Source organism: Furipterus horrens, unplaced genomic scaffold (assembly GCF_987537825.1).
Source record: "Furipterus horrens unplaced genomic scaffold, mFurHor1.1.pri manual_scaffold_3, whole genome shotgun sequence".
Lineage (NCBI taxonomy): Eukaryota > Metazoa > Chordata > Mammalia > Chiroptera > Furipteridae > Furipterus > Furipterus horrens.
In genome coordinates, this window is record NW_028327173.1 from 167895574 (window position 1) to 167920206 (window position 24633).

Below are 24633 nucleotides of genomic sequence, written 5' to 3' on the forward strand. Positions count from 1 at the left end.
CTCAAGCCCCTCACCCCCTGCCTTGGGCCCCTGAACCCCAGCCCCTCCCTGCCACCCTGCCATTCCACCACCAGCTCACCACTCCCCCACCACCACCCCAATTCTAACACAAAAGACAACTTTGTCTTTCAAGTCAGCAGCCATAAATCCACGTCTATCCCCTCCCTCCCAGCAGCCACCTCTGACAAATGGGGGCCTGGATGGGGGAGAGGTGGGAGGCAGTGGGGGGGCTGGCAGCAGCTTGGGAAAGTCCCTGTATCCAGCTGTTGGTCCACTGTAGAACTGGTGAGCATCAGACCTTTATGGCCCGATCTTTGATTTCAATGGACTGGAAGGCCCAATGCACAGCGGCAGGGCTGGCAGTCTGGGGCTCTCTGCAGCCCCTGGGTTGGGCTTTTACAACCCAAGGAAAATAAAAGCTCTTCAAGCCCTACTTTTAAATACTCAGCCCATAACTGGGAGGCTCCAGCTCTTCCTCCAGATCAAGCCATGAGCTTCTCCCCTGTGCCCTTTAGTCTTCAGCGGAGTGTGTGAAGTGGGCTCGGGGGAGTGTGTGCTGTGGGACTTAGCAGATTGGATGTGTCCCTGGGGGGGTGTCCCCCACTGCTTTCAGTAGTGGTGTCTTACATATTCCGGGAAAAGGAAAGGGAGAGAAGCACACCTACCCCATATGACTGCCCTACCCACCCCATTGATAGGTTTGCAAAAGCAGTCCCAATTTCAAATCTTTGTTTTCATCCCATGTATCAGACGATGAGTCAGAGGATTGTCCTGGTTTTTGGTTTGGGAAATACATCCATCCATCCTATTTACACAGCAGACTCACTGAGTTGACTTGAAGCATTCATTCGACAGATACTGACTGTTAATGTGTCAGAAAGGATATCCTGGCACCCCAGGAGCAAATTCCCTCCATCCCACAAGCCCTGTCCTTAGATGTTCCCACCCAAGCTCTTAGGAAATGTCAGAAAGGGGGATGGGGGGTATAAGAGAGCTAAACAGTAATGAGAAAAAAAAAAAAAAACAAAGAAAGAAATGTCAGAAGGGTGAAAGCACCAAGGTCAGGATCTTAGGTCCTATCACAGTAACCTGCAAGAAGCTATTGATGGTCAAAGATTAGATATTACTTAATCAGTATACTTCTAGTAAGTAGGAATTACTAGCCCTTCGGAGGCTCCCAAGGCCACACATCTAGTTAATGGTGTTAAGGCAGGCATTTGAACTTAAGAGCGCTCTTCAAATCCAGTGCTGTTTCCCCTGCACCGCAGCTGCCCTGGGGAGTGGGGGAGACAAATGCTGCTCCAACATCACTGATGACACCTAAGGACATGCACACTGAAAAACATAGAGGCACACAATATCCTAGACCCTTATAAACACCACGCCTACTCACATTCAGGTACCCATGACACAGCAGGTTTGAATTCCCCCAGGACTTGGGGTAGGTTTCATAGTGTAACTAATGCAGATAAGCACCATGATAAGGTGGTGTTATCACCCCACTAATGGCCACTGAGCCACACATGTTTCCTTAGTTCTATTAACACAGGTGAATAAATAACCAAGGCCATTAGCCAAGGGTACTCTTCCCTGAGCACTTCCAACTTGGCAATCCAGGAAGTCCAAGCTGTAGGCTACTCCTCTTGGGGCCTTATAAAATAGAGGAGCATTTATTTTCCTGGTTTTGGCGGGGAGGGTAAAGCATTGTGAAATGCTAGTAGCTTCTGTTGAGTGAGTTGCAGGGGTGGAGGCAGAGGGGTAAGCAGTGATACTGATTTAGTTCTTTTAATAACTGGATGTGTCATTTTTTAAAAATTTATTTTTATTTTGTAAGTTTAGGTATAATTGGCATATATCATGTTAGTTTCAGGGGTACAACATAATGATTCGATACTTGTAGATATTGTAAAATAATCACCACAATGTGTAAACATCCATCACCATATACACAGTTACTGAATTGCTTTTTTCTTGTAATGAGAACTTTTAAGATCTCTTCCCTTAGCAGCTTCAAAAATGCATTACAATATTATTAACTATAGTTGTCATGCTGTACATTATATCCCCAGGACTCCATGAGCTTATTTTTATTTTATTTTTTATTATTAAAAAATTTTTCTTTTACATTTTATTTTACTTTTGATTTTAGAGAGAGGGGAAGGAGGGAAGAGAGGGTGAAAAACATAGATGTGAGAGAGAAACATCTGTTGGTTGTCTTCTGTACATGCCCCAGGGGGCGACCTTTTTAGAGAGAGGGGAAGGGGGGAAGAAAGAGAGAGAAGAGAAACATCAATGTGTGAGAGAAACATTGACTGGTTGCCTCTTGCACACCCCCAACTGGGGACCTGGCCCACAACCCAGGCAGATGCCCTGACTGGAAATCAAACCAGTGACTTTTTGGTTCTCAGGCTGGCTCTCAATCCACTGAGCCACACCAGTCAGGACTCTATGAGCTTATTTTTAGATCCCACATGTAAGTGAATAGAATTTGTCTTTCTCTGTGTGACTTATTTCACTTAGCATAATACTCTCAAGGTCATTCATATTGTTGCATATCTGGATAAAGCCAAAGCCCCTCTCTGGGCCTCTGTTTCCTTCTCTGTAAAATGGGGGAGTTGAGTTGGACAAGTTACAAAGTCTCATCCAGTTGCAGCCTTTGAGGCACATCTGCCTCCAAGTGCCAGCCAAGGGTGCAGGGTCAGGGGCTGGGAACTGACTTGGGAATCACTCTCTTCCTTAGGCTTGAAAATGTCCAGGCCCAGCAGAGCCCCTCTCCACAGACTGCATGTCTCCGCCCGTGTCAGGGTCACCAATCTTCCTTATGTAAACCTGCCCAGGCCCACAACATCCTTAACTTCCGTCGTTCTGGTCAGGACACCGGATCTCCCTCACCTCCTGGCAGGGCCTCTGGTTAGGGGGCCCAGGCTGGAGCTATTAAGTAAATTGCTTTCACATGACCATGAGGTCTACTCAATAAAAACAGATACTTACCCCAAATTTCCAGAGCCATATACAGTATTAGGGTTTGTAGGGACTAATGTAGTAGGGCTTAGGTAGTGGAGAGGCAACCCGGCATCATGCCTGCCTCTGTCAGATTCCTATGTGACCTTTCAATTCTAATCTTGGTTTTCTCATCTGTAAAATGGAAGTGGAACAGAATAGATAGAATAATCTCTTAAGGTCCATACTAACATTAAGATTCTAAGAAAGCACTGGGTAAAACGGTCCCTCTCCATCCATGAAAGGACCCTCTTCTATTCCTGAACCTTGATCCAATGCTGCACTTATGTCTCATGGCTCTACAGAATTTCTGGTGGCTCAACACCAAACCACAAGAGATTAAAACCTGCAGTTCTACCGAAACAACACTCCAGAACAAGCTTTATCTGTTTTGGGGAAGATAGGGACCTACATCCCATGGCAGGATCAGGGAGTCTCCAGGGGTCACAGTCCCATCCTCTCCCACAGCAGCTAACTGGTCACCAAATCTCAGCCTACCCTCCCTTTTCCATCCCATTGTCTTGGCTTAGGTTCCTATCACTCTTAACTATTATTATTTCTGTAATAGCTTCCCCCTTCCAGCCTTCTAGTCCTCTTTCATCTATAATTATCTTCCTGAATATCCAATATGTTCATTAAACATCTTTGGTGGTTCTCCATTGCCTTGAATCAAGGTGCTCTCCTTGGGATGACATTTAAGGTCTTGGTTATTAGGTTCTGTTTCATCTTTCCAGCCTCAAATGCCAGCTAATTCTGTCTTCATGTGATTTGTACTCTGACCATGTGAGACAAGTTTGCCTTCTCTGAACATGACATAGATGTTCATGCTTAAATTTCTTCTGCTGTCCCCTCTGCCTGAAACTTAAAAAAAAAAAGATTTTATTTATTTATTTTGAGAGAGACAGGAAGGAAGGGAGAAAGAGAGGATGAGAAACATTGCTATGTGAGAGCTACATTGACCAGTTGGTTGCTTCCCGCAGGCCCCCAGTCGCAGGCTCCCAAGTGGGGACTCTGCCAGCAACCCAGGTATGTGCCCTGATGGGGAATCGAACAGGTGGCCCTCTGGTTCACAGGCTGGCAGTGTTCAATGCACTGAGCCACACCAGCCAGGGCTGCCTGAAACTCTTTGGCTTCTTCCTCTACAAGCACCTTCAACCTCCACATCTCCCAAAAGAGGCAGACTGAATTCCTGCCTTGAATGTGTCATCTTGTACTTCTGTCCTAGTCATTATCAGACTGTGTTAGACTCAGTTGTTCACACACCAATTCTGCTACTAGCCTGTGAGTCCCTTAAGGGGGCAAGATAAGAGTCTAATTTACCTTCTTACCTTCTAGCACCTAGAACAAACAAATAATAAGTCCTTGCAAACTGTCCCCTGGCTGCTGACTTTAAGGGTCATATGGTCTTGGGGCGGTGGGGGTGGGTGGGTGGTCATCTTCTCTTCCATCGTACCCTGCCACAATTCAATGTCTACTATTGGGTAAGTTATTTTCTCTGCCTGGGTCTCAACTTCTTCAATAAAAATAAAGGAGTTGGACTAGGCTCCTCCATCAGAAAACTTGGCCATTTCTCAATAACCCAGGGGGCTGCATAGCAGGGAAGTTTCTGGACTCCACTGCCAGAGAGTCAAATCTCTACGCTTGGTGTGGCACTCAGGAGTCTTTATTTCTATTAAAGCTCAGGGTGTGTCTCATATGCATAGTCAGGATTGGGAACCCCTGGTCTTCCAGGTTCTTGAGATTCCTCATCTTCCCTAGGGCTTCAGCATTAGATCAGGCAGGGCAGATTCTTGGCCCAGCCCTCACGCCTGGCTGGAAGGAGGCCGGCAGGTCCAGGCAGTCTGACTGTAACGCCAGAGGCGCAGAGTGGGCAGAGGGGCGGGTGGAGCAGCCTGTAGGGGGAGCTCAGCCCCCGCGGGGGTGGGGGCGTGGGGGTGGCGTTCAGGCATTCGGATGGCGGGCGGGGTCAGCGCCCGGAGCCTGAGGCCCTGAGAGCGGCTCGCTCGGGGCCGGAGTAAGTGGGACCATCTGCTCCACTCCTCCGATGTCAGCGCTTTGTGTCAAGCTCCCATCCCCCTGGCTCCTCCCGCTCCTTCCCTTCCTCGCCCTTTGACTCCCGGGACTCAAAAGAAAAAAGCACTTGAGGTCCAGATGAAAGTGGGAGTGTGATGGGGGGCGACAGCGGCCGCGGGGGCTCGGGCTGGGCAGTGCGGGGAACGCGGGCAGCGCGGGGAACGCAGCGGCGGGCCGTAGAGGACCGGGGGTCCCATCCGCAGCGGCCCGGGACCGCGACGGCGGGGCGGCTCCGGGGGGAGGCAGCGCTGGTTCCCACAGCCGCCGGGCCCACCGGACCCCTTTGAAGTGGCCGCAGCTGCACACCCCAGCCCGCGGCTAATCCCCGCCGATGCGGGCGTTCCCCCTGCCCCCCCTCCGCATAGCAATAGTGTTCGCGCTGAATGGCACTGGCTAATTACCTCGCTCGCACCGCCGCGGGTGAATGAGAGAATCCGGCATTGTGCGCCGCGAATGGAGAAAATAAGACAGCCATTGTCCTCACACGCCAAACGAGGGTTTGATGTCGCTGGGGCGAGCGAGGCACCATTTCCCGCCACCCTTCCCCCTCCCCCCAGCGGTGCAAATTCCCCAGCTGGGCCTGACCCTTCGGACTTGGCTTTGGCCCCTGCCCCGGGGAAACTGAGGGAGCAGTGCGGGTATCTTGCCGTGGAAGACGGGCAGGCAGACACACAACTGCCCGGAGCTCCTCTCCCACCCCCAGCCCTGGGTCCTCACCGAGCTTTCTCCACCAGCAGATTCTTAGGGGCACCTACTGTGGCCGCCCAGTTCTGTCCTTGACTCAGAAACACAGGCACGGCCCTGCCTTCAACAGACTAATTAGATTTCGTTCTGAACACATGAAACAATTGGTAGAGTTGGGAATTTATATACCTCAGTACCCAACTGTGTGCCACCAACTGAAAGGGCTGGAGAAATTCAAAGAATGGCTGGGAGAGATTTGGGTAGAGAAGGCAGGAGAGAAAGACTTGGAAAAGAAGGGGAAGGTAGATGGGGAGTTGTGGGGAGCCTGGACAGAAGAAGGGACTGGAGTAGTCAGGAAGCAAGAGGGCAATGACTGGAAAGGGGATCCAAGCTACAGATGAGCTGCAAAGCCACGTCTCGGAATGGGGATGTAATGCTCAAAGAACTGAGGCCACTGTTTTGATCTAAGGAATAGTGGTGGGCTGATAGGTGAGGTTGGAGTTCCGTGGAAACTGACTCATTATGAGAAAGGGGACTAGCCTGAGGCATTTCACCTTTTTTCACGTAGAAGGATGTGAAATAGCTCAGCTTAGAAATCAGACCTAAAGGAAACCACCATGCAGATGGACACCCTGACTCTCTGTGCTCTCTCAGGCTGCCTTCTCTTCACCATCACCACCAAATAAGCTCGGTTTTTCTTTGTGGGTAGGGGAGGAGAAGGAGATTACATCCTTTAAGATCAGGAAGTGTCTTATTTTTCTATTCCTCAGAGTACCTAGCTCAGAGGAAGGTAGGTACAGGATAGATACTCTTGGAGATTTGTGGATTTGAGAACTGACCTGCTTTAATATCCCTCAATTCCTTTTCCTGGAAGCACGAACTTTCTACTCCCTTCTGACAGGCCCTTAGACAATTTCTGCCTAAAGGAAGAACGTAATACATTGGGGTCATCAAATGGTATGTTGTTCAGATCAACACTAGGCCGTTGGTCTGAACCCATAGCCCTTAGATACACCACACGTTTGATGGAAAATCACAGAGACCTTTCTGAGGCTACAATCTTTTCTAATGCCCATGTTACCACAGCTAGATTATAAACCCTTGGTGGGCCACCCATAGCCAAACTCATAAACAGGGCCATCCATCTACCTAGCTAGCCATCCACCCAGCCAGCCATCCACATATTTGAGAAAGTTAAAGAATGGACAACAATGTTAAGTGACTGAGTGACAAGCAGCAAAAATTGTTCCTTGCTCTGCCCCACCAACCATACTTAACATTACCAAGCACTAGTTGTAACAGTGATGGATGAGAAGCATGATTTTAAAGAAGAAAAAAATGTAAGTATAGCTCATTATTTGTCTGACCCTCTCCTGAATCAACCCTGGTCATAGCTTCAGATGTGATCCATAATATTTTCCTTTATAATTCTCCTAAATCTTCAACTTAGAGTCACATTTCTTCTGCCTAAGACTCTAGAATGTAAGCCTCATTGGTATCAGCACCTGCTGCTGCTGAAGATCTCCTCTGCTTAGGCTAATCAACCTAGTTAACTGATCTGCTCAGTCAGTTGGTTTAGAGACCTCCAAAACAAACAAACAAAAAAGATAAAGCAGAGCTGCTGTGGATGGGGGAAGATGTGGGAACCCTGGAGCCCCACCAATCTAGCCTCCCTTTCCCCCCATTTCCAGCCCCTGAGCCTACTCCACAGACCCAAGGACCCTGAAGAACAGTGCTTAAATGTCTCCTGTTCTAGAGAAAGAAAGAAAAAATGTATCCAAAGAAACCACAGTTAGTTAGCAGATCAAAGGTCATTCTAATGCTACACAGACTACTAACTTCATTTTATAAGACCAAAATGACCATTCAGGCCCTGGCTGGGTAGCCCAGTTGGTTAGAGCGTCACCCCTGATACACCAAGGTTGCAGATTCGATCCCTAGTCAGGGCACATATGGAAATCAACCAATGAATTTATACATAAGTGGAACAACAAATCAATGTTTCTTTCTCTCTCCCTCAAATCAACACGTAAAATAAAAAAAAAAATAAAAGAAATAAAATGACCATTCAAACAGGAACTACAAATATAATTGTTACTATATATTGCTTATATGTATATCTTTATGGTTTGCCCAGATTTCAGCAACTGTGTCTGAATGTCTAATCCCCAGATAAATTATACTTTGGAAAATATTCCCATACTTAAAAAGCAAGAGCTACCTTCAGGTCTAAATTAGAGACTCAATACTATTTCCCCTCACATCTTCTTTCTCCAAACCCAAGACCATAAGTAACTTAAAAAATAATGCTCTGTGGGTGAGTATTCTGATAGGAAGATAATGAGTAAAATAATGTTTTTTTTTTCCTCCCCTTACCATAGCAACCTGCATTCACAGAATGCTTTGTTACCCAGTTATGACTTTTCAAGAAAAGAGAAAGGTAGGCATGTACATGCACAGCTAGTCCTTCCAAAGAGGCATGAGTAGCTAGAGGGCAGAGGGATGCTTCTTAGCTGTTAGCTCATTGGGGGATGAGACCAGTGGTCTGGCATCCTGGGACTTTCTCCAGTTTTCCTGGGAAGGTGTCCCACCCTGAAGTGACTGATTACCAGTAGCCACCCTCCTGGGGTGGCAAGACTTAGGTCTGAACTCACCAGGCCAAGTCTTTCCCACTTAGCACTAAGTTGTGACACCTTCTGCTCAGACTAATCCCTCTCCGGCCCCAGGTGGCCAGCAGTGGGACCTTGGAAGAAGAGTGTTTCAAAGGAACAGGACAGGGAGATAGGGTTGCCTTTTAAGACCAGAAGAGTGTAGGATAGGAGACTCAGGACACAGATGCACTCATGGCCACTCTCTGCTCTGGACATACGACTCAGAAGCCTGGAAGAATGGTTTAGGTGAAACCACCCCTGTAAGCCCCTGGTGAGTAATGTCTGACTTAACTTTATCAGCCCTTCCTCCAGCCCCAGGCTGTTGGGCTCCAGAGAGTGAGGGACCTACAGCAGACAGGTAGGATCCCTACCTTCCCATTTCATACTCCCATGGCTCCTCATTCTCTCACCCTCTCCAGGTACCAACTCCAGGCCAAGTCCCATGTCTCAGCACTGGGGATGCAGATGAGCCAGCCCCTCCCTTCAAGGAGCTTGCACACCAGTGAGAGGGACAAGCTGTATACTATTCACTGTCTCAGAATAGACTAAGTCTTCTGATTCCCCCCAACCCCAAAAGCAAAGCTGGGCACACAGCCCAATGCGTCTTTCTAGAATTGATATAAAAAAAAAGCTATTTCACTTTATTTCAGGAAAGCCTTGATCCTATCACCGTTAGCAGGTTGCTTGTAATTATCTTGATTTTGTCACAGTTTGATGAGAAAACGACTGATTTGAGAAGCAAAATCAGAAACACAAGAGGGTAGGAATATCAAATAGGCTCAATCCTGAGACTGTATAATAGCATTATTGATAATCTGACATAATAGAAGGAAGAATATTCTAATCCAATCTGTAAGTGGGACTAAATTAGATAGGGCTTCTCTAAGGTACTAGAGGTTTGGAATACACTTTTAAGAGACCTCCAAAAATTAGGCGAAGGGAATTACTGCAGAAAGAGGGTGACATTCCATGTAAGCCAGGATGTAAGAGGCAAAACAAAAATAACCCAAAGGGGATGAAGATGGCAGAAAAAGATACAAGAATTGTTTATTGCAAGTCAAATAGTGGGTTTCAATTCTCTCAGATCCTGGCTCTGAAGTTGGAGCCCAAATCCCATTTGGCCAATCAACGTGTTGGAAAGAGCACCGGGACCTTTCTGTCCCAGCTCTGTACACCTGGTATGTGGTGGGACTCTCTCTTCCTCCGCCTCAGTTTCCACAGCAGTGATATGAGAAACATGGGCAGGAGGCTGGGGAGAGGGAGAGTAGTAGCAGGGTCACCAAAACCTGGAAAGCTGTACCCCCTCTCCAATCCTGTCTGCCGCTGAGGTGAGAGCACTCCCAAGCACTGTTAAAGCAACAAGCACCCATCCTTGTGTTCAAGTTTGCTATTACAAAAGGCCCTGAGACCCTCTTCTCTCCCTTTTCCTCCCAGAGTTGGCCTGTTGAAAGGTCTGCCCACAAACTTTTGTCTAGCTCTAGCTCTTTGTCAGAAATCCCTGGCCTACACCCCAAGCCAGTTAGGAGGAAGGGAGCTGGGAACCCAAGACCTCCACTCTCCTGCTTCCTATCACCTACTACCACCACTTCCAGGCTCCCGGTGGGTGGGGGTGAGTTCCCGAGCTACCAAGTGATAAAGTCTCTTCCCACACTGGCCAGGCTCAGCCTGGGAAGTAGTGACCCACAGGCATCCAGCCGAGGGCTCCAGGAAGCAAGGACACGCACATTCACAGACAACATATACTCACACACAGTTCCACACACACACACACACACACACATCCTCATACCCATGCATCCTCACACTCACAGACACACCGGGACGCGGTGACTTGACAGTCTTGCGACTGAGCGGCGCGGGGTTAATTGAATGCACATTGATTCAGTCGCGAGTCTTCTGCCCGCCCCCCCGCACCCCCACCCCCAGCTCTGGGCCAGAAGGGGCTGCTTTGTGCGGGAGGGAGGGGTTGTGCCTCCTGCCTGCTGCAAGGGACAGGGGTCATTTTTTGGAGCCAGCTCCTCTGGAGCCACTCTCCTCCGCGCTCGGCCCCCAGGCGGAGAGCGAGTCTGTGAGGGACGGGTTTCACAGGGGACCGGCGCCGGAATGCACTGCAAAACTCCGCGGGGACACGGTCCCGCGAGCCCCAAGGACCCGCTGGCAGCTTTGGACGCATGAGCTGGTTGAAGCGAGAAGAGGGCGGCCATCAAGTGGGGGCAGCGAAAGAGGGTGAGAATGACAAGAGCGCTTTTTCTGCAATACTTTGATCTTGACATTTACAAAAGGAGGAGGCCCACCCAGCTCAGCGATCCAGGAGAGCTCGAGATAGGAGGAATGGAGGGTGGCGGAGGGGAGAACTGGAGCGCGCCTGGAGAGAGGCAGGGAGGCGATGAGAGGGAGGAGGAACCGTGCTGAAAAACAAAAATAAAAACAGAAACAAACAACACACACACGAAAAAAAGTGTCTCAGAATTTTAGAAGCGGGGAGGGACTTTAGGAATCTTTTAATCTGGTCCTCTCCACACCACCTGCCACCTGTAAGGAAACTTGAGGCCCAGGAAGGTGAACTTATGGGTCCATAGTCACAAAGGGATGAGTTGAATATGTATTTTTATATTTTAAATGCATTTTGCTGCTGAAGTGGGAGGCAGGGAGGGCACAGAAGTAACCATGATGGTGTCTGAGCCAAGTCTAAGCTCTCCTCACGGCCCTCAATCAATAATGGTGGGCTTAGAGGAGGTGTCCCCTCCAAGCCTGGCACTTCCTGTGGGGTCCTGTTTCTGCCCTGATAAAACAAATGAAGGGTACCTCCACTGATGGGTGGTGGCAGGACCCTACTCGCCCTCTCCACTTTGGAAGATGGGCAGGACAGTACTCCCACCCGATTCCCACAAAGACAAACCGAGGCCTGTAAGGGAGAGAGAAAGCCTGAACCTAGAGCCAGTTCTCAGTGCAGGCCTATGTGCACCTCAGCTTCAGATCCTTCGGGGCGCCTCTAGTTCCTTGTGGTCCCAGGCAAGAGCATTGGGGTTTCATTACAAGTAGGGTTTGGGGATGAATTCTAGGGTGTCCTTGACTTCTCCCCACAAAAGTGAGTGCAGAGTCTTTGCAGACACAATCCCAGATGGGAAGGGGCTAGTTTGGGAGGGGGACATGGAGGGTTGCCCAGCTCATGCTCCAGGAATTATTAGCCCCTGAAATCAAGGTCCTTCAGGGTGGGAATGGGAGCTGGAAGCAAGACCCTCACTGGAAGTCGGGCTGCGGAGAAGTGAATGTGAAAGCACTGAGTACCCAGAGCTGCTGCAGGCTCCCGAGAGGGTCTGGTTTGGTGCTCCCTAGAAGTAACAGCCCCTTTCCTGGTTCTCACCCCAGACACCCAGTGCCTGCCCTTTTTCCAGGGACCCCCAACTGCCCCACTCTTTTTGTTAATAAGGACTCCTGCACCTTCCTTGGGGATAACCCCCCCCCCCCCCCCCCCGCGCCACTGTGCTGCTCAGGTTACTGTGCAGCTTTCGCCCAACCCATTGTTCAGTGGGGCCAAGAGGGCAGGGGACGCTCAGGTAGGGATGGGGGCAGAATCTCCCAGCCACCACAGCAGGTAGGGACTGTGGCCTGGGGTGGGGGTAGGGGCATGTAACTCCAGGAGGCCTTAGGCCACCTTGCCCAGGCAAGGACAATCAGCAGCCTGGCTCCTCCAGCCTGATTATGGCTTTTCCCTACTACCCTCCCCCCCTAGCAGGACCCCTGGGGAGAAGGATCCTTCCTGAGCCACACCAGTTCCTCTCCTGTGATTTGTTCTGAATTTTCAAACAAAGAGTAATTATGACAGATGTGGAGCAATCAGCATCATTATTCCAGGAAACTAGAACGGGAAAGGGAGGTGAGGGGGCCCCAGGGGGAGGGTAGCTTGTCTTCCCTCCTTGGAAAGAAGCAACTCCCACCTCTACCTCCAGCAGCCCCAGCACCCTCCCTCCCAATTTCTTTTCCTGTCAGCCAGCTCCGCCCCAGCCAGCCCTGCCCAACTACACAGGTAGGGCAAGACTCTACTCAGAGCCAAGCATCCCGGCCTAACTGGCCCTCTGGACTCTCCAAGGGCCTCCAGCAGTGCCTGGGGATTGGGCAGGGGAGTGTAGCCCTGCCTGGCCCACCCAGAACTGGCTCCCACTTTGGCCAGAGTTCTAAGCCATTCTTTACTCCAACACTTGCCTACTCCCACCCTGCATATGCCTCTATTTCTGAGGCATTAAAACTGATTATGTTCTCAGAGGACTCTAGCCCCTTCTAAGGAACTCTAGCCATTGAATTTTGGGTCAGGCAGACCTGGGTTTAAATCCCAGTTCAACAACATACTCTGTACCCTTGGGCAAGTTAATTAATCATTCAGGGCTTCTGTTTAGGCATTTGTAAAACTGGACTAGTAATACCTATTAGCAGAATTGTGGGAATAAACTAAATTAATAAATAAAGATCTTAAGATAGCTCCATAATACTAGGACTGCTTCTACAACTACTAGTTAGTTCCCCACCAGCATTAACACACAGGTAGCCCTCAAACCACTCAGCTCAGCATCCAGTGTGCTCGGGAAGCTCAGAGATCCTCTATAATATGCCATGGATGTTAGGAGCCCCCAACCCAAGGTCTGTTGGTTAAAACTCACATCCAAAACTACAATCACTGACGAAGCCTGGGGCATGGCAGGACCCAAGAAAATAGAAATATGCCTGCCAGTCTGCCCTGGGAAGATATAAAAGGATCCTCCCTTTTCAAGCCAGAGGGAAGTGAAGCTCGAGGGACCCAAGAGACTTGCTTATCTGCCCAGGCTGGAAAACCAGCCATGCTTGGGCAGGTTACCCCCTCAGGTCCTCAGATTTTGAGTCTATAAAATGGAAAGATTGGACCAGAAGAGCTCCAAAGTCTCTCTCAGAGCTCTGGATGCCTGGGATCCGACCTGGAGGCTGGGAAGACCTCCAAGGTCCTACAGGGACTGGGAATTTTAGGATGTCTTTGTTGCAGCCTGCAACTCAGTGACAGGGCTAGAACTTGGTTCTCTCTCCCGGTGGTCTGTCCCTTCCTCTCCATTTAGGTGGTCTGGTCTCCATCTGCCCACCCCAAGTCCCTGGGGCCTCTTGCTTGTTTCCCCTCACATTCCAATGGCCTTGGGGGCAGCAGCCAGACCAGAAAGTCCAGTTCCTGCCCATTATCATTGCTCACATCTGCACTGCAACCCAACACCAGCATTCCAGAGAGCTGCCCCCACCACCCACTATGGTCAGTGTCCAGGCTCAGAGACAGGCCCCAAGCAGGGGCCAGTGTTCTCAGATTCCTCTCAGTGAAGGTCTAGCCCCCGGGGGAGCTTCAGCTTGCTGGGGTGGCTAGGAACCCTTTCCTTGGGGTCCTCTATGAACCTGGCTCTCTTTGTCTTTTTCCTATCTCTTTGCTCTGTGCTGAGGCCTGAGCTCACCTACTTTGCTCCTGAAACAGAAAGATCTCCCTCTAAGGGCAGCAGAGGATGGTGGACCCAGAAACCACCACAAATGGAGACATAGGCAGGAGGAAGGACAGGGCAACAGAAAAGGAGGAGCTAGAGATAGGAAGACAGTAGAAAGGACAAGGCAGGAGAAAGTAGGGACGAGGGATGATAAAGATAAAGACCCTAAGGGAGGGGTAAGGGGCTATGTATGTGGCAGTGTCAAAGAGCATGGATACCTCGATCTAGAGAAGAGCTGGAGAAGGGTAAGTGGGAGGGAGAAGCTGGGCTGTGAGTCCCTGGCATGAAATGTTCCTCCCACTGCCAGAACCAGGTGGCTGGCCAGCCTGTATGAAGCCCACTCTGTCCACCCCCTCCCACTCCCTGTGATCTGGCCCCTCCTGCTCACCCCTCTTCAGGACTTTGTTGAGCCTCTGCCCTCTACACCTTCAGTGGGTCCCAATGTCACCTGTCCAGGAGCCACCTCAGGAAGCCACAGGGACTGCTCAAGTATGTAGAGACGATTCTCTTCTGCCCTTCCCTTACATTTGAGGGCCATAGCAAAGGGTTAGCATTTCTTGGAACAGGGCGAACAAAGGTGGGGGTAGGGGAGGTAAGCTCAGAAATCAGAGAGCAGCCCTCTGGGGAGGAAGGAGCAGCACAGGGCACAGGCTCCGACTGCAGCTGGACTGCCGGCACCACCTAACGAATAGGAAAACTACGGCTTCCAGAGGCACTGTGGCTATGCCCACATGCCCATCATAGAAGCCCCCACCCTCCACCCTCCACCCCCACCAATGACCTAGGACTCACCTGTCTCCTCCTCTCTCTCACCTCAGCTGACAGGGTATTGGTCCCCTGCTAGACCTAATAAAATCATCTACCACTGCCTCTTGCCTGGCACCAGTTCTGTCTACTCTAGCTCTCTAGCCTGGCCACGAAGTTAAAGGGGAGACGGATTCCCACAGGAAGACCTTTCAAGAAGAGCTGGACCCCAATCCCAGGCTCCATGCACATCCTTCAGGTATGCACTGGTATGCTCAGGTACCCACACAGATAGATGTGGCAATACACAGGCACAGGTGTGCATACACACACACACATGAACACACACACACCACTGGTCTCTGCGTTCCTCGCTGCATCAAGGCTATGGCCAGAGAATCTGAAGGAGCCACAGGTTAATTACACAAGGCAGACATGTTTTGAATCACTCAGTCCAGTTTAAACAAAGACAGCAGTGAGCTGTTTGGTTTTCCATCTTGGTGCCCTTCTGTTCCATCCTACTTTTATTGAAGGCTGTGTAGAACAGCCTTCAGGCTGCTGTGAAAAGTCTCTCTCTCTCTCTTACACACACATACACACACACACACACACACACACACAGCCTGCAGGGACTCTGCAGAGAGAGAAAGGCAATACAAGAAGGCCAGGAGTGAAAAAGTCCTTTCTCCCTGGGGGTGGGGAGGGGACAGGGAGTTAAGGGGGGCTGGGGGCCTGTTTCATTTGCAGGCTGCAAATGCCTCTCCTATTCACCGGCCCACATTCCCAGCCAAGGCGCCTGGCCAGGGACAATGCCGGGAACAGGAACAGAGAAGATTTGCACATTGTGTTCAAGGGGCCAGCTGGCTGCCTGCGACAGTGGAGCCAAGGTGTGGGAACCAGAAGCATTCGACTTCCACACTCAAGTCCTGAGGGTGGAAGTGAGGGGGGCCTTTCCCCAACAATTGGGGACCAATGGGCCTGGGGATATAGGCCTCATTCAGCCAGGGAAAAAAGTCCAAGGCAGGAGACCCCAAGACCCAGCCATGAGGGATACCAAGGCAATTTGGTCTCTGATTCACACCCCATCTGGCGAGGAAGAGAGTCTCAGTTCCTCTAGAGATAAACACACAGCAGCAGCCACCCCGAGCCTGTGCGTGCCCCGAGTGTGTTATATTCCCCTGCCGATCTTCCCTCTTCACCAGCTTCTGTTCCTTTGAGCTACGCTATCAATTAGAGCCGGGGAGAGACAGACAGGGCGAGAGAGAGAGAGAAAGCGAAAGAGAAGCAGAGAGAGAAACAAGAGACAGAGCTTTGCACCCGGAAGGCCACATGTTCATTTAGTTTCTACCAAGCTCCACAGGCAGGAGATGTGAGAAACACAAAAGAAAGAAAAGTGAGAAATCCAAAAGAAAGAGAAGCCCTTTAGGAGCTTAAAATCTAGTTGAGGAGACAGATGGAATATCCAGCCACAAAACAATTACTTAGCAATGTGAGCAGCCATCTCTGACAGGAAGGTTGAGCCTGAATACCACAGACCACAAGTACTGCCTGCCTTAGCAGGGACAGAAGAAATTACTGTAAGCTAAGTGGTCTTTAGGGAAGGACTGGGTAAGGAGAAGCAGGGACAAGAATGGGTTGGGAAAAGGCCCAAAGAAGGCAGGCATATCCCAAGGACTGGCTGGATGATAAGGAAGCCTTAATACCTTAGGGCAGAGATGAACCTCAATCCAACAGCCCAATTTTACAATGAGAAAAAGCAAAGCCCAGAGAGAGTGAGTGACTTGCCCAGAGCTACACAGGATGCCTGGTCTCCAGGCAAGGGTCTTTCCATCACATGTTAAGTTTCTCAGGAGCCTCAGAAGGGGCTGGTCTGTGGAGTGCTGACTGGCAGGTCAAAGGGCCTGAACCTCACCCATTTGCACCTACCTCTGTGCCATGGCGCATGTAAGGGTAAGCTGCCTGGCATGAGAGCAGGCCTAGGCACGGCCACTCACTCACTAGTGACACTTCAGCTACAGCGCCTTATTACTGTCCAAGTGGGTAGGCAGACACATGTATTTGAGGGCCAGGGAGGGAGACTTCCTTGGGGCTACATCACCTGAGCTGCTCTTTCAGGAGAGAGGAGCAACATACCAGATCTGAGCATATAACCTCCAGGTGACAAAAGCCTCCAGAGCTACCAGCCAATGCTCCAGGAACCATTTCCCTCTATAACCCACTGCCCTGGACAGAAATCCTCCAGGACCCCCTAAATCCAATGAGCCCACACACAAACTATACTCCCCAGCAGCTTCAGCCCATGGTTTTCCCGACCCCCACCTAGACCTGGTTCCACAGACTTATGCCCAGACTCTACCCGCAGACCCACACAACCATGGATCTTGCTGCTGAAAGAGGATTTCAGAGTAGCTGGTTAAATTGTCCTCCCTCAGGCAGGTTGGGAATGATTTGGACTTTAGAAGTGGGTAACTGAGGGCCTGAGAAGTGGTGACTTACTAGGGTGGTGGTGACAGCAGGAGACTAGAACTGGACTTTTTCCCTTCTCACCACACCCCCCACTGCCTCTTTCTAGGGATCTGGGCTTGTTGGAACCACCACAATTAACAGAGTTTAGAACTTCACATTTCTCATCTCTCATACCTCCCCAGAATAATAATAGTTACTCTTTAAGGAACACTCTCTATGTGCCCTGTACCTGCCAAGTTCTTTACTCATATTATCCTTAGGTATTCTTCACCAGATTTCTCCTTGGTAAGTATTACTTCCCTATTCTAAAGATGAGGAAACAGAGACTCACAGAGGTTAAGTGACTTGTCCAAGTCCATCTAGCCAGGCTCTCGTGGCCTCCATACTCCATAGCCCACCCTCATAACAACCACTGAGCATGCCCAGGCAGGATGGCCCCAGGCTCAGACAGAGGCAATGAAACAGACTGGACCTCACCTAGACTAGTGGTCAGTACCTAACACTAACAATAATACTTAATGAACACTTCCTAGATGCCAAGCCTATGCTGGGTGCTTTACATACATCACCTCATTCAGTCCTCCAATAGCCCTGATAGGCTGATGGGATATTATGCCAGTTTTTTTCAGAGGTCAAAAGGATTAAGTAACTTGTGCTAAGAACACATGATCAAGGTGTAGCAGAGGAGGGGTTCAAACCCACCCACTTAGGTCAGGCCCTGAAGCCCATGCGCTTCAGACTTCACTATGCTGCTTACAGACCCCACACCACTGATTATGGTGTGGGAGTGGGCTCTTCTCTAGCACCTGTGGACCAGCAGCAGCAGTATCTGGGCTCCTGCGAGACACGCAGAACCCCTCTTGGCCTAGACCTACTTATTTAAAATCTGAATTTTATCATGATTCCCAGGTAATTCACAGGCATAATCAAGTTTGAGAAATCCTGCTCTAGATCACACAGCTCTTCACTCCAGTTCCCCCAAGAGGCCTGACACCAGGAACTGAGGGCTTCTGCCTGAGGGGAGCCCGGGGTGGGTCCCCTGATTATCACCTCTCCTATAGCTAGCCTGTCCCTCTTTGAGTCATCGAGGTATGCAGACCTCAATACCTATGAGTCAGTATACATGTTCCCCTGGGTCAGGTGACCCATACGCCCTCCCTACAGCTCCTCCAGAGGGATGGCAAAGGGTCTCAACAGTTTCAGTCAATACTCAAAGGCTTGGGAGAATCCCCAGGCCCTCCCAGGAAGGGGTTAAAACAGAACAAGTCCCACTTGGGCTCCAATCATTCCACTCTGATAGACTTCCCTGGAGTGCTCCCTGACTGAATCCCAGGCAGGGAGAAAGCTGGAGGCGTGGGGGGCAGACTGGGGCAGCTTGCTTTTGTTAGCCATGTCCATGAAGCTGCCTTTAAATGAAGATTAAAGTACTGGTTCTCACTACTAAGTGCCTACATGTCAGGCAGTATTTGGGGTATGCTAGTCCCCACAACCACCTCACAAAGTAGGATGTACATTTCACAGGTGAGGCAACTGGGCCACAGAGAGGTCAACATGCCCAGGGTCTCCTCCTTAACAAGTGTCTCCGTTTTCAGCACCCAAACAATCAGCATATGGAAAAGCAAGGTAGGGAAGCCAGACATGCTAGAAGCCCACCTACTCTTAGGACCCTGACCCATTCCATCCTAAAAGGGAGACACTTGGAACTGAAGCCCCCAAGGAATCAGCCCATAGTTTAGCCCTCCCTGGTCAAGCCCTCTTCCAAAGGCAGTATCTGAACCCACTGGGATGGAAGGGGATATTCCCAGCAGTTGGCCTCGGATGCCCTAGCAGATCTGCCCATGCAGACCTGGACTTCACGTGCCTCACTGGGGTCAGTCTTCTTGGTGGCTTGTGTGTCTGTGAGGGGTGCTTAGCACGCCCCCTCCCCATCAGTCCCGTGGAATAGGCAGGAGAAGCAGGCAGTGAAGAGGGCTCCTCACACCTTTTCAGCAAAGCACCCTCTCATGTCACGCGACATCTGTAGTGCCTACAGGCACATGGGCAGGGAGTTATTACTGAAGGAGAAAACCTGGGCGGCTAAGCAGCTTTGGAGGTTTCTAGGGACATCAGCCTGTGAAGTGAGAAAAGGGGATCCAGCCACTCAGTTGGTTCCCCCCTGTGGCCACCAGCCTTGTGGGGAGAGAGAGGCCATACCAGCCAGCCGGTGTTTGGGGGCAACACGCCCATCTGTCCCCAAGACGCCAAAAGCTTAAGCAGGCTGACCTTATCCACTGCTGCTTCCCACAGGCAGAGCCCTTGGTGCCATTTTTTATATTGTTAGAAATTTAAGGAAATGAAACATCTTGAAAGTATTACCATTTATAGAAAAGCACACTTACAATTAACTATACAGAAACACCTGGGGATTTATTTCCCAGAATTCTAGGCTGGTGATGCAGAGGTTAGCTATCCCTTGGCACTGATGCAGGCCAGGGAGTATGGGGCGGTCTTCCTGAGATGCCTCATTTCTCCCATCCGCAAGCTTCCTTAGGTCCCTACCCTCTGTCCGTGCTTCTCTTCCTCACACCCAGCCATCTGCTCAGAGGCTGCACCAGCCTTCCCCTGCTCTGCCAGGAGGGCCAGGCAATGAGGCGTCGCTGAGCCAGAAGCGATTGAGTCTCAAGGTCCAGGGCTGCCTCCCAGAGAGCTCCATATGGGGGCCTGGACCAGCCTTCCTCAGAACAAAGGGGATCTTCAACTCAACGAGAAGGCTCCTGCCTCAGAACGATTCATCACTCACCAGCCGTTCAGAGCAACTGTGCAAATGCCCTCAGAGCCAGGAAGAAACTTGTCAGCGATCAGACAGGAAAGAGGCAGCATGCCATAGGAGTTAAGCTGAAGGGTGTAGGGATCAGACTGCCTGGACTGCAGCCCTGGCTCCTCTGCTTACCAGAATGTCCCCAAGTCCCCCTCAGTGTCAGCGTTCTCATCTATAAAAAAGGGATGGTAACTGCCTATCTTTCTGGGTTGTTGTGATGACTAAATGAGATAATTCATGCAAAGCACTTAGGATGCCCCTCATGCAGCAAGTGCTTAATAAGTATCAGCTAGAATATTGTCAACCAAAGTTAAAGCAGCCTCTTTAAGGGAACCCTCTCCCCGAGAAGTATAGGGATATGGGATGGAGAACATGTACACCTGCCAAAACTTTTGTCATTTCTCCAAGAGCAGTGATTCTCATCCATGCCCACTGCCCCCCCCCAACAGTCTGCCATCTCCTCCAGATACATAGACAATTTTGGTTTATGCAGCTCATTTCTATGAGTGTTCACAGATTACACTCAATAACGAGAGAATTTTGCAGGACAGGGCAATGAAACAGCCATTTTCCCATCACCCACCATCAGCTCAAGCAAAGCACAATTCTAGAGTTGAAGCACCATGCCTGGCTTTTTCTCTCCTACTCAAAAGAGCGCATCAGATATCAAGTCACCATAATATACACTTTAAGTACCTTATGACTTTATTGTCAATTATACCTCGATAAAACTGAAAAATTTTTAAAAAGCATGTCTGCATGAAGGTGAGTGGGAGTACTGTTTAGGCCATTATTGTGATAACTCAAAATCATTCTACCATATTTTTTGTAAAGCAAATTTTTGACAAGCTTCAGAATGTCATTGCTGGTATAATGAGGTTTTATCCTACCCAAAAGGTTTGAAAGTCAGCACATAATTAAAAATTCCATGTAGCCAAAATTTCCCTTCAAAAATCTCTTAAATAACCCAAAGCTATGACAGCTGTTCATCTTGAAACACAAGACTCACACTCAGTGGACCAGGAAGCTCACCGTATACAGGCATATGGAAACTAAGACGCACAAATTTGGATGAAGTGCTCACTCTCTCTCCCTCTACCCCCTACCATGTTTGGCTATATTCTTGCCAAATCACATTCTAATCGGTCAAGTGAGTATATGACTAATTTCACCACCATAAATCACTGTGATGCCCCTCTCAACTGACCCATGCTGAGAAATAAGTCCTCCAGAAGGCTGCATAAGATGGAACTGCTCCCCCTGCTCCCCATGCCTTCGACTCCCAACCTAGGAATAAAAACAAAAGGTGCCCACTTACTTGCAGCCTGGATGCGAGCTTTCCGGCTGACCACCAGCCCAAAGCGGTTCTGAGCCACGCACTCATAATCACCTTCATCTGAAGGGCTGCCCCCTTGATCCAGCAGGAAGTGATGGATCATCAAGGACCCATTGGCCAGCACTGTGGAGTGAGTACTCTCTGACAGCTCCACTCCATTCTTCCTCCAGGTGACTCGCACTGGAGGGGTCCCCTCCACCCTGCAGCCCAGCACTACAGGCTGCCCAGGGACCGCAACATCATCGCTTGGCTCCACAGCAAATGCCAGTTCAGCAGAGTGGTCAAGACCTGCATTGTGCAGGGGAGATAAGAGGAAAAGGAGAGGTTAGTGTGAAATGAGCAGACAAAAACTCCACACACAGGAGTTCTAAGTTCTCTGGATCTGTACATCCCATCCCCATCTTTCTGTAATGTTCTCAGGAATATCTATTAATTTGTAGAACATTATGCATTATGAAGTGTCTCTATTTTACTTAACACACCACCTCAGAGAGATGAATGTTATTTATACTATTTCCTCTTTCACAAGGAAACTGAAACCCAGAGATCATTAAGCAACTTGTCCAGAGTCTCACAGTTAATAGTTGCAAATCTGGGATCCCAAAGCAAGACCGATTCCAACACAGCTGCTGCCACTTCTGTGGTCATCGTGGTTAAGCAATGAAGCATCACAGACTTTCAGAGTGTGACCTTAGGTGAAGTATTCAACCTGTCTGGGTTTCCCATTCCTCATCTATTTAAATCAGGAACAACAACAATACAGCTTGAGTCACAGTGTTGTGAATATGATGAACATACTTAAAGGCACTATGAAAAGTGTCCTGGGTCAGGGCATATACAAGAATCAATGAACAAATGCATGTATAAGTGGAACGACAAATCAGTGTTTCTTTCTGTCTCTAAAATCAATAAATAAAAAAATTAAAAAGTTCTAGACAAATATAAAGTGAGATAGAAATAAAACATTGCTTCTTTTTGCTGGCAAAACCATTCAAGGCCTGGTGGATGCCTGGCCAGGAGCAGGGTGTGTGGGCCCAGTACCAAGTACAAGCTAGGCTAAGGCCCAATGGTATTGCCCCTCCCTTAGGATGTGCTGGGCATTCCATGCTCCCCCCCCCCCCGTTGTTATGCTTTTGTCTTAAGGAGAAATGAGGGGTGCCAAAGGTCAACTTAGATTTCCCAAAATTCAGGGAAAGGGGATTCCGAGAACCTTTACTCCAGCAACAGATTCATTCCTGCAGAAGAGAGAGGAGCTGGAAGAAGAGGGGGAGAAGGAGGAAAGGGAAAAGAGCGTGATGGAGAAATCAGGCAGAGCCTTAACGGAAAGACAAGCGCTCCAATCCCAGGCATGATGCCAAGTCACCAACTTCTCCAACAAGCAACTCAACAGACCAGCTACAATTTCACTGCAGGAGATACGAACCCACCTAGGCTGAAAGGGCAGCCACAGACCCCTCCTCACATTTCCAGAAAAGTAGCGACCCTTAGCTCTCCTTCCCTGGCAGACCAGCGCCCTCCCGGGTGGAGAGAAAGAAGAAGGGCTGGGATTATAGGCGGTCACCACACCCTCGTGGATATGTAATATTTTAAGACATTTGAGGATCAAGCCCCTTCAAACCCTTACCCATCTTTCCCATGACCTCTGTTTCAACTGCCTCAGCCCCCAACCTAACCCTCGTGCAGCAACTGGGGGATAAAGTTTCTCCTAGATGCAGACGTGATAGCCTGCTTCTCCGAGCTGAGAGAAGAGACAATTCGGCCCAGGATAGGAGGATAAAGGACTAGATTTGCCCCCATTAGCCACTGAGAGAACAGGGTGTTGTGACGATGCTCTGGGCAGCAAAGCCGGCAGGTCCCGGAGCCTGTGCACACTCCGGGGAAGGGCGGGCACGTGGGCATCCTCGCTCGCTCGTTCGCTCTCGGTCAGCTTCTGTTCCCCTTCCTCAGCCCGCAGCGAGTCTCTCGGGTGCCCCCTCCCCTGGCGCAGCCGCCGGGAATCTGCCTCTCTCTCTTCCTCTGTCCCTTCCGCGCACTCCGAGTCCCGGTCTTACCTCCAAATCCAGTCCTGTCTGCCCCGCGCGGCCCGCTGGGTCCCGGCCTCCCCCTATCTCCACTCTCCATCTGCTGTCTCCAGTCTCTTTCTTGGTCGCTCCGGACTATTCTGTGCCCGCCGCCGGGCTCCCCGCATCCCAAATCGCCCCCTCGGACGGGACTCAGCCCTGATCCCCACCCCCCGGTTGCTTTCTCCCGCTCCCCAACTCTGTCCTCCTGCCTAGCTCCCGCTTTGCCACGCTCCTTGACCTTCGGTCCGGCGTCGGGTTTGTCCCCGAGTCCTGGAGCCTCTTCGGGCTAAGCCCGGTCTCCCTCCAAGGGCTGGGTCCTCAGCATCCCACTGCCGCCCCCAGCAGCTCGGCCTCGGTGCCCTCTCCCTTGGCTCCGCCCCGCCCGGCTTGGCTCCCGGTCTCGGGCAAGTCGCTCCTGCCCTGGGTCCGCCCGCAGGTCCGCGCCGCTCTCCCCAGGTCCGCCCCTCGTGCCCGCTTACTCCCTTCTCGCCCTTCCCGGGGCTTGGTCCGCAGCTGCACAGAAGCGGGCGCCCTCGCTCACCAGCACTTGGCGCGGGCAGCAGCACCAGCAGCGGCAGCAGCGGCAGCAGGAGCCAGGGCCGGCGCGGGGGCGCGGCGCGTGGAGCAGCCATGGGGCTCTCGGTCCGCTCGACTCGGCGACGCGCGGCTCCGGGGTCCCTCGCGGCTCACAGCGTACCGCGGGACCGGCGCCAGGGCCGGGGCCGGGGTACCGGCCGGGGCCGAGCCCGGGCGGCGGGGGGCTGGGGCCACATTGCCTGCCTAGGAGCTCTGAGGGCGCCGGGGGAGCGCCGCTTGCGCCATCTTGCACCTACCCGGGCGATCTGTCAGCCTCGCCCGGGGTACGCGCTCCGCAATCACACTGCCCGCGTCCGCCCCGCCCTCCTCCCTCCGCCCGCTGCCTGCCATCCCCCTTCCCTCCCCTTCGGTCCCCTCCCCCAGCCCCCTCTCCCCGGAGGCCGGGTCTGGGGAACAAAAGAGCCGGCGAACGCTTTAAGCGGCCGGACATTCCCGGCTGCTCGGCGGACGCGCCCCCTGCGCTCTGAACTGTGGTTGGAGCGGCCCGCGCCGTCCCAGGCTGCAGCCCGGTACCCACCCCGGCTTGGGCCAACCCGGGACTTGGGGTGCTGGAGAATTGGCGACCCAGAGGGCTGTGGTGTGGGTCCGGGCTGCGGAGAAACACTCAAAGCTGCAGAATTTGATTTGACCGCCTCTTTCATCGGCACCCTCCTCCATCGTGTGCAACTCTATATTTTCGAGATAATTCCCTCAAAACTGCATAAAGTTGTCAAAGATACGGTTTTCCATGGGTTTC

At 50.9% G+C, this 24633-nt stretch overlaps 1 protein-coding gene across 1 annotated transcript in view; it reads right to left on the reverse strand.

Annotated features, from left to right (window-relative positions):
• IGDCC3 (immunoglobulin superfamily DCC subclass member 3) overlaps window positions 1–24136 on the reverse strand; it is a 38492-nt gene extending 14356 nt beyond the window's left edge. The window contains exons 1-2 of the mRNA XM_090272036.1: window positions 23842–24136; window positions 21220–21525 (exon numbers count right to left, since the gene is read on the reverse strand). Of these exons, the coding sequence (XP_090128162.1) occupies window positions 21220–21525; window positions 23842–23932 (397 nt within the window). The 5' untranslated portion in view covers window positions 23933–24136. The remainder of the gene's footprint in view (window positions 1–21219; window positions 21526–23841) is intronic.
• Between the last annotated feature and the right edge of the window lie 497 nt (window positions 24137–24633).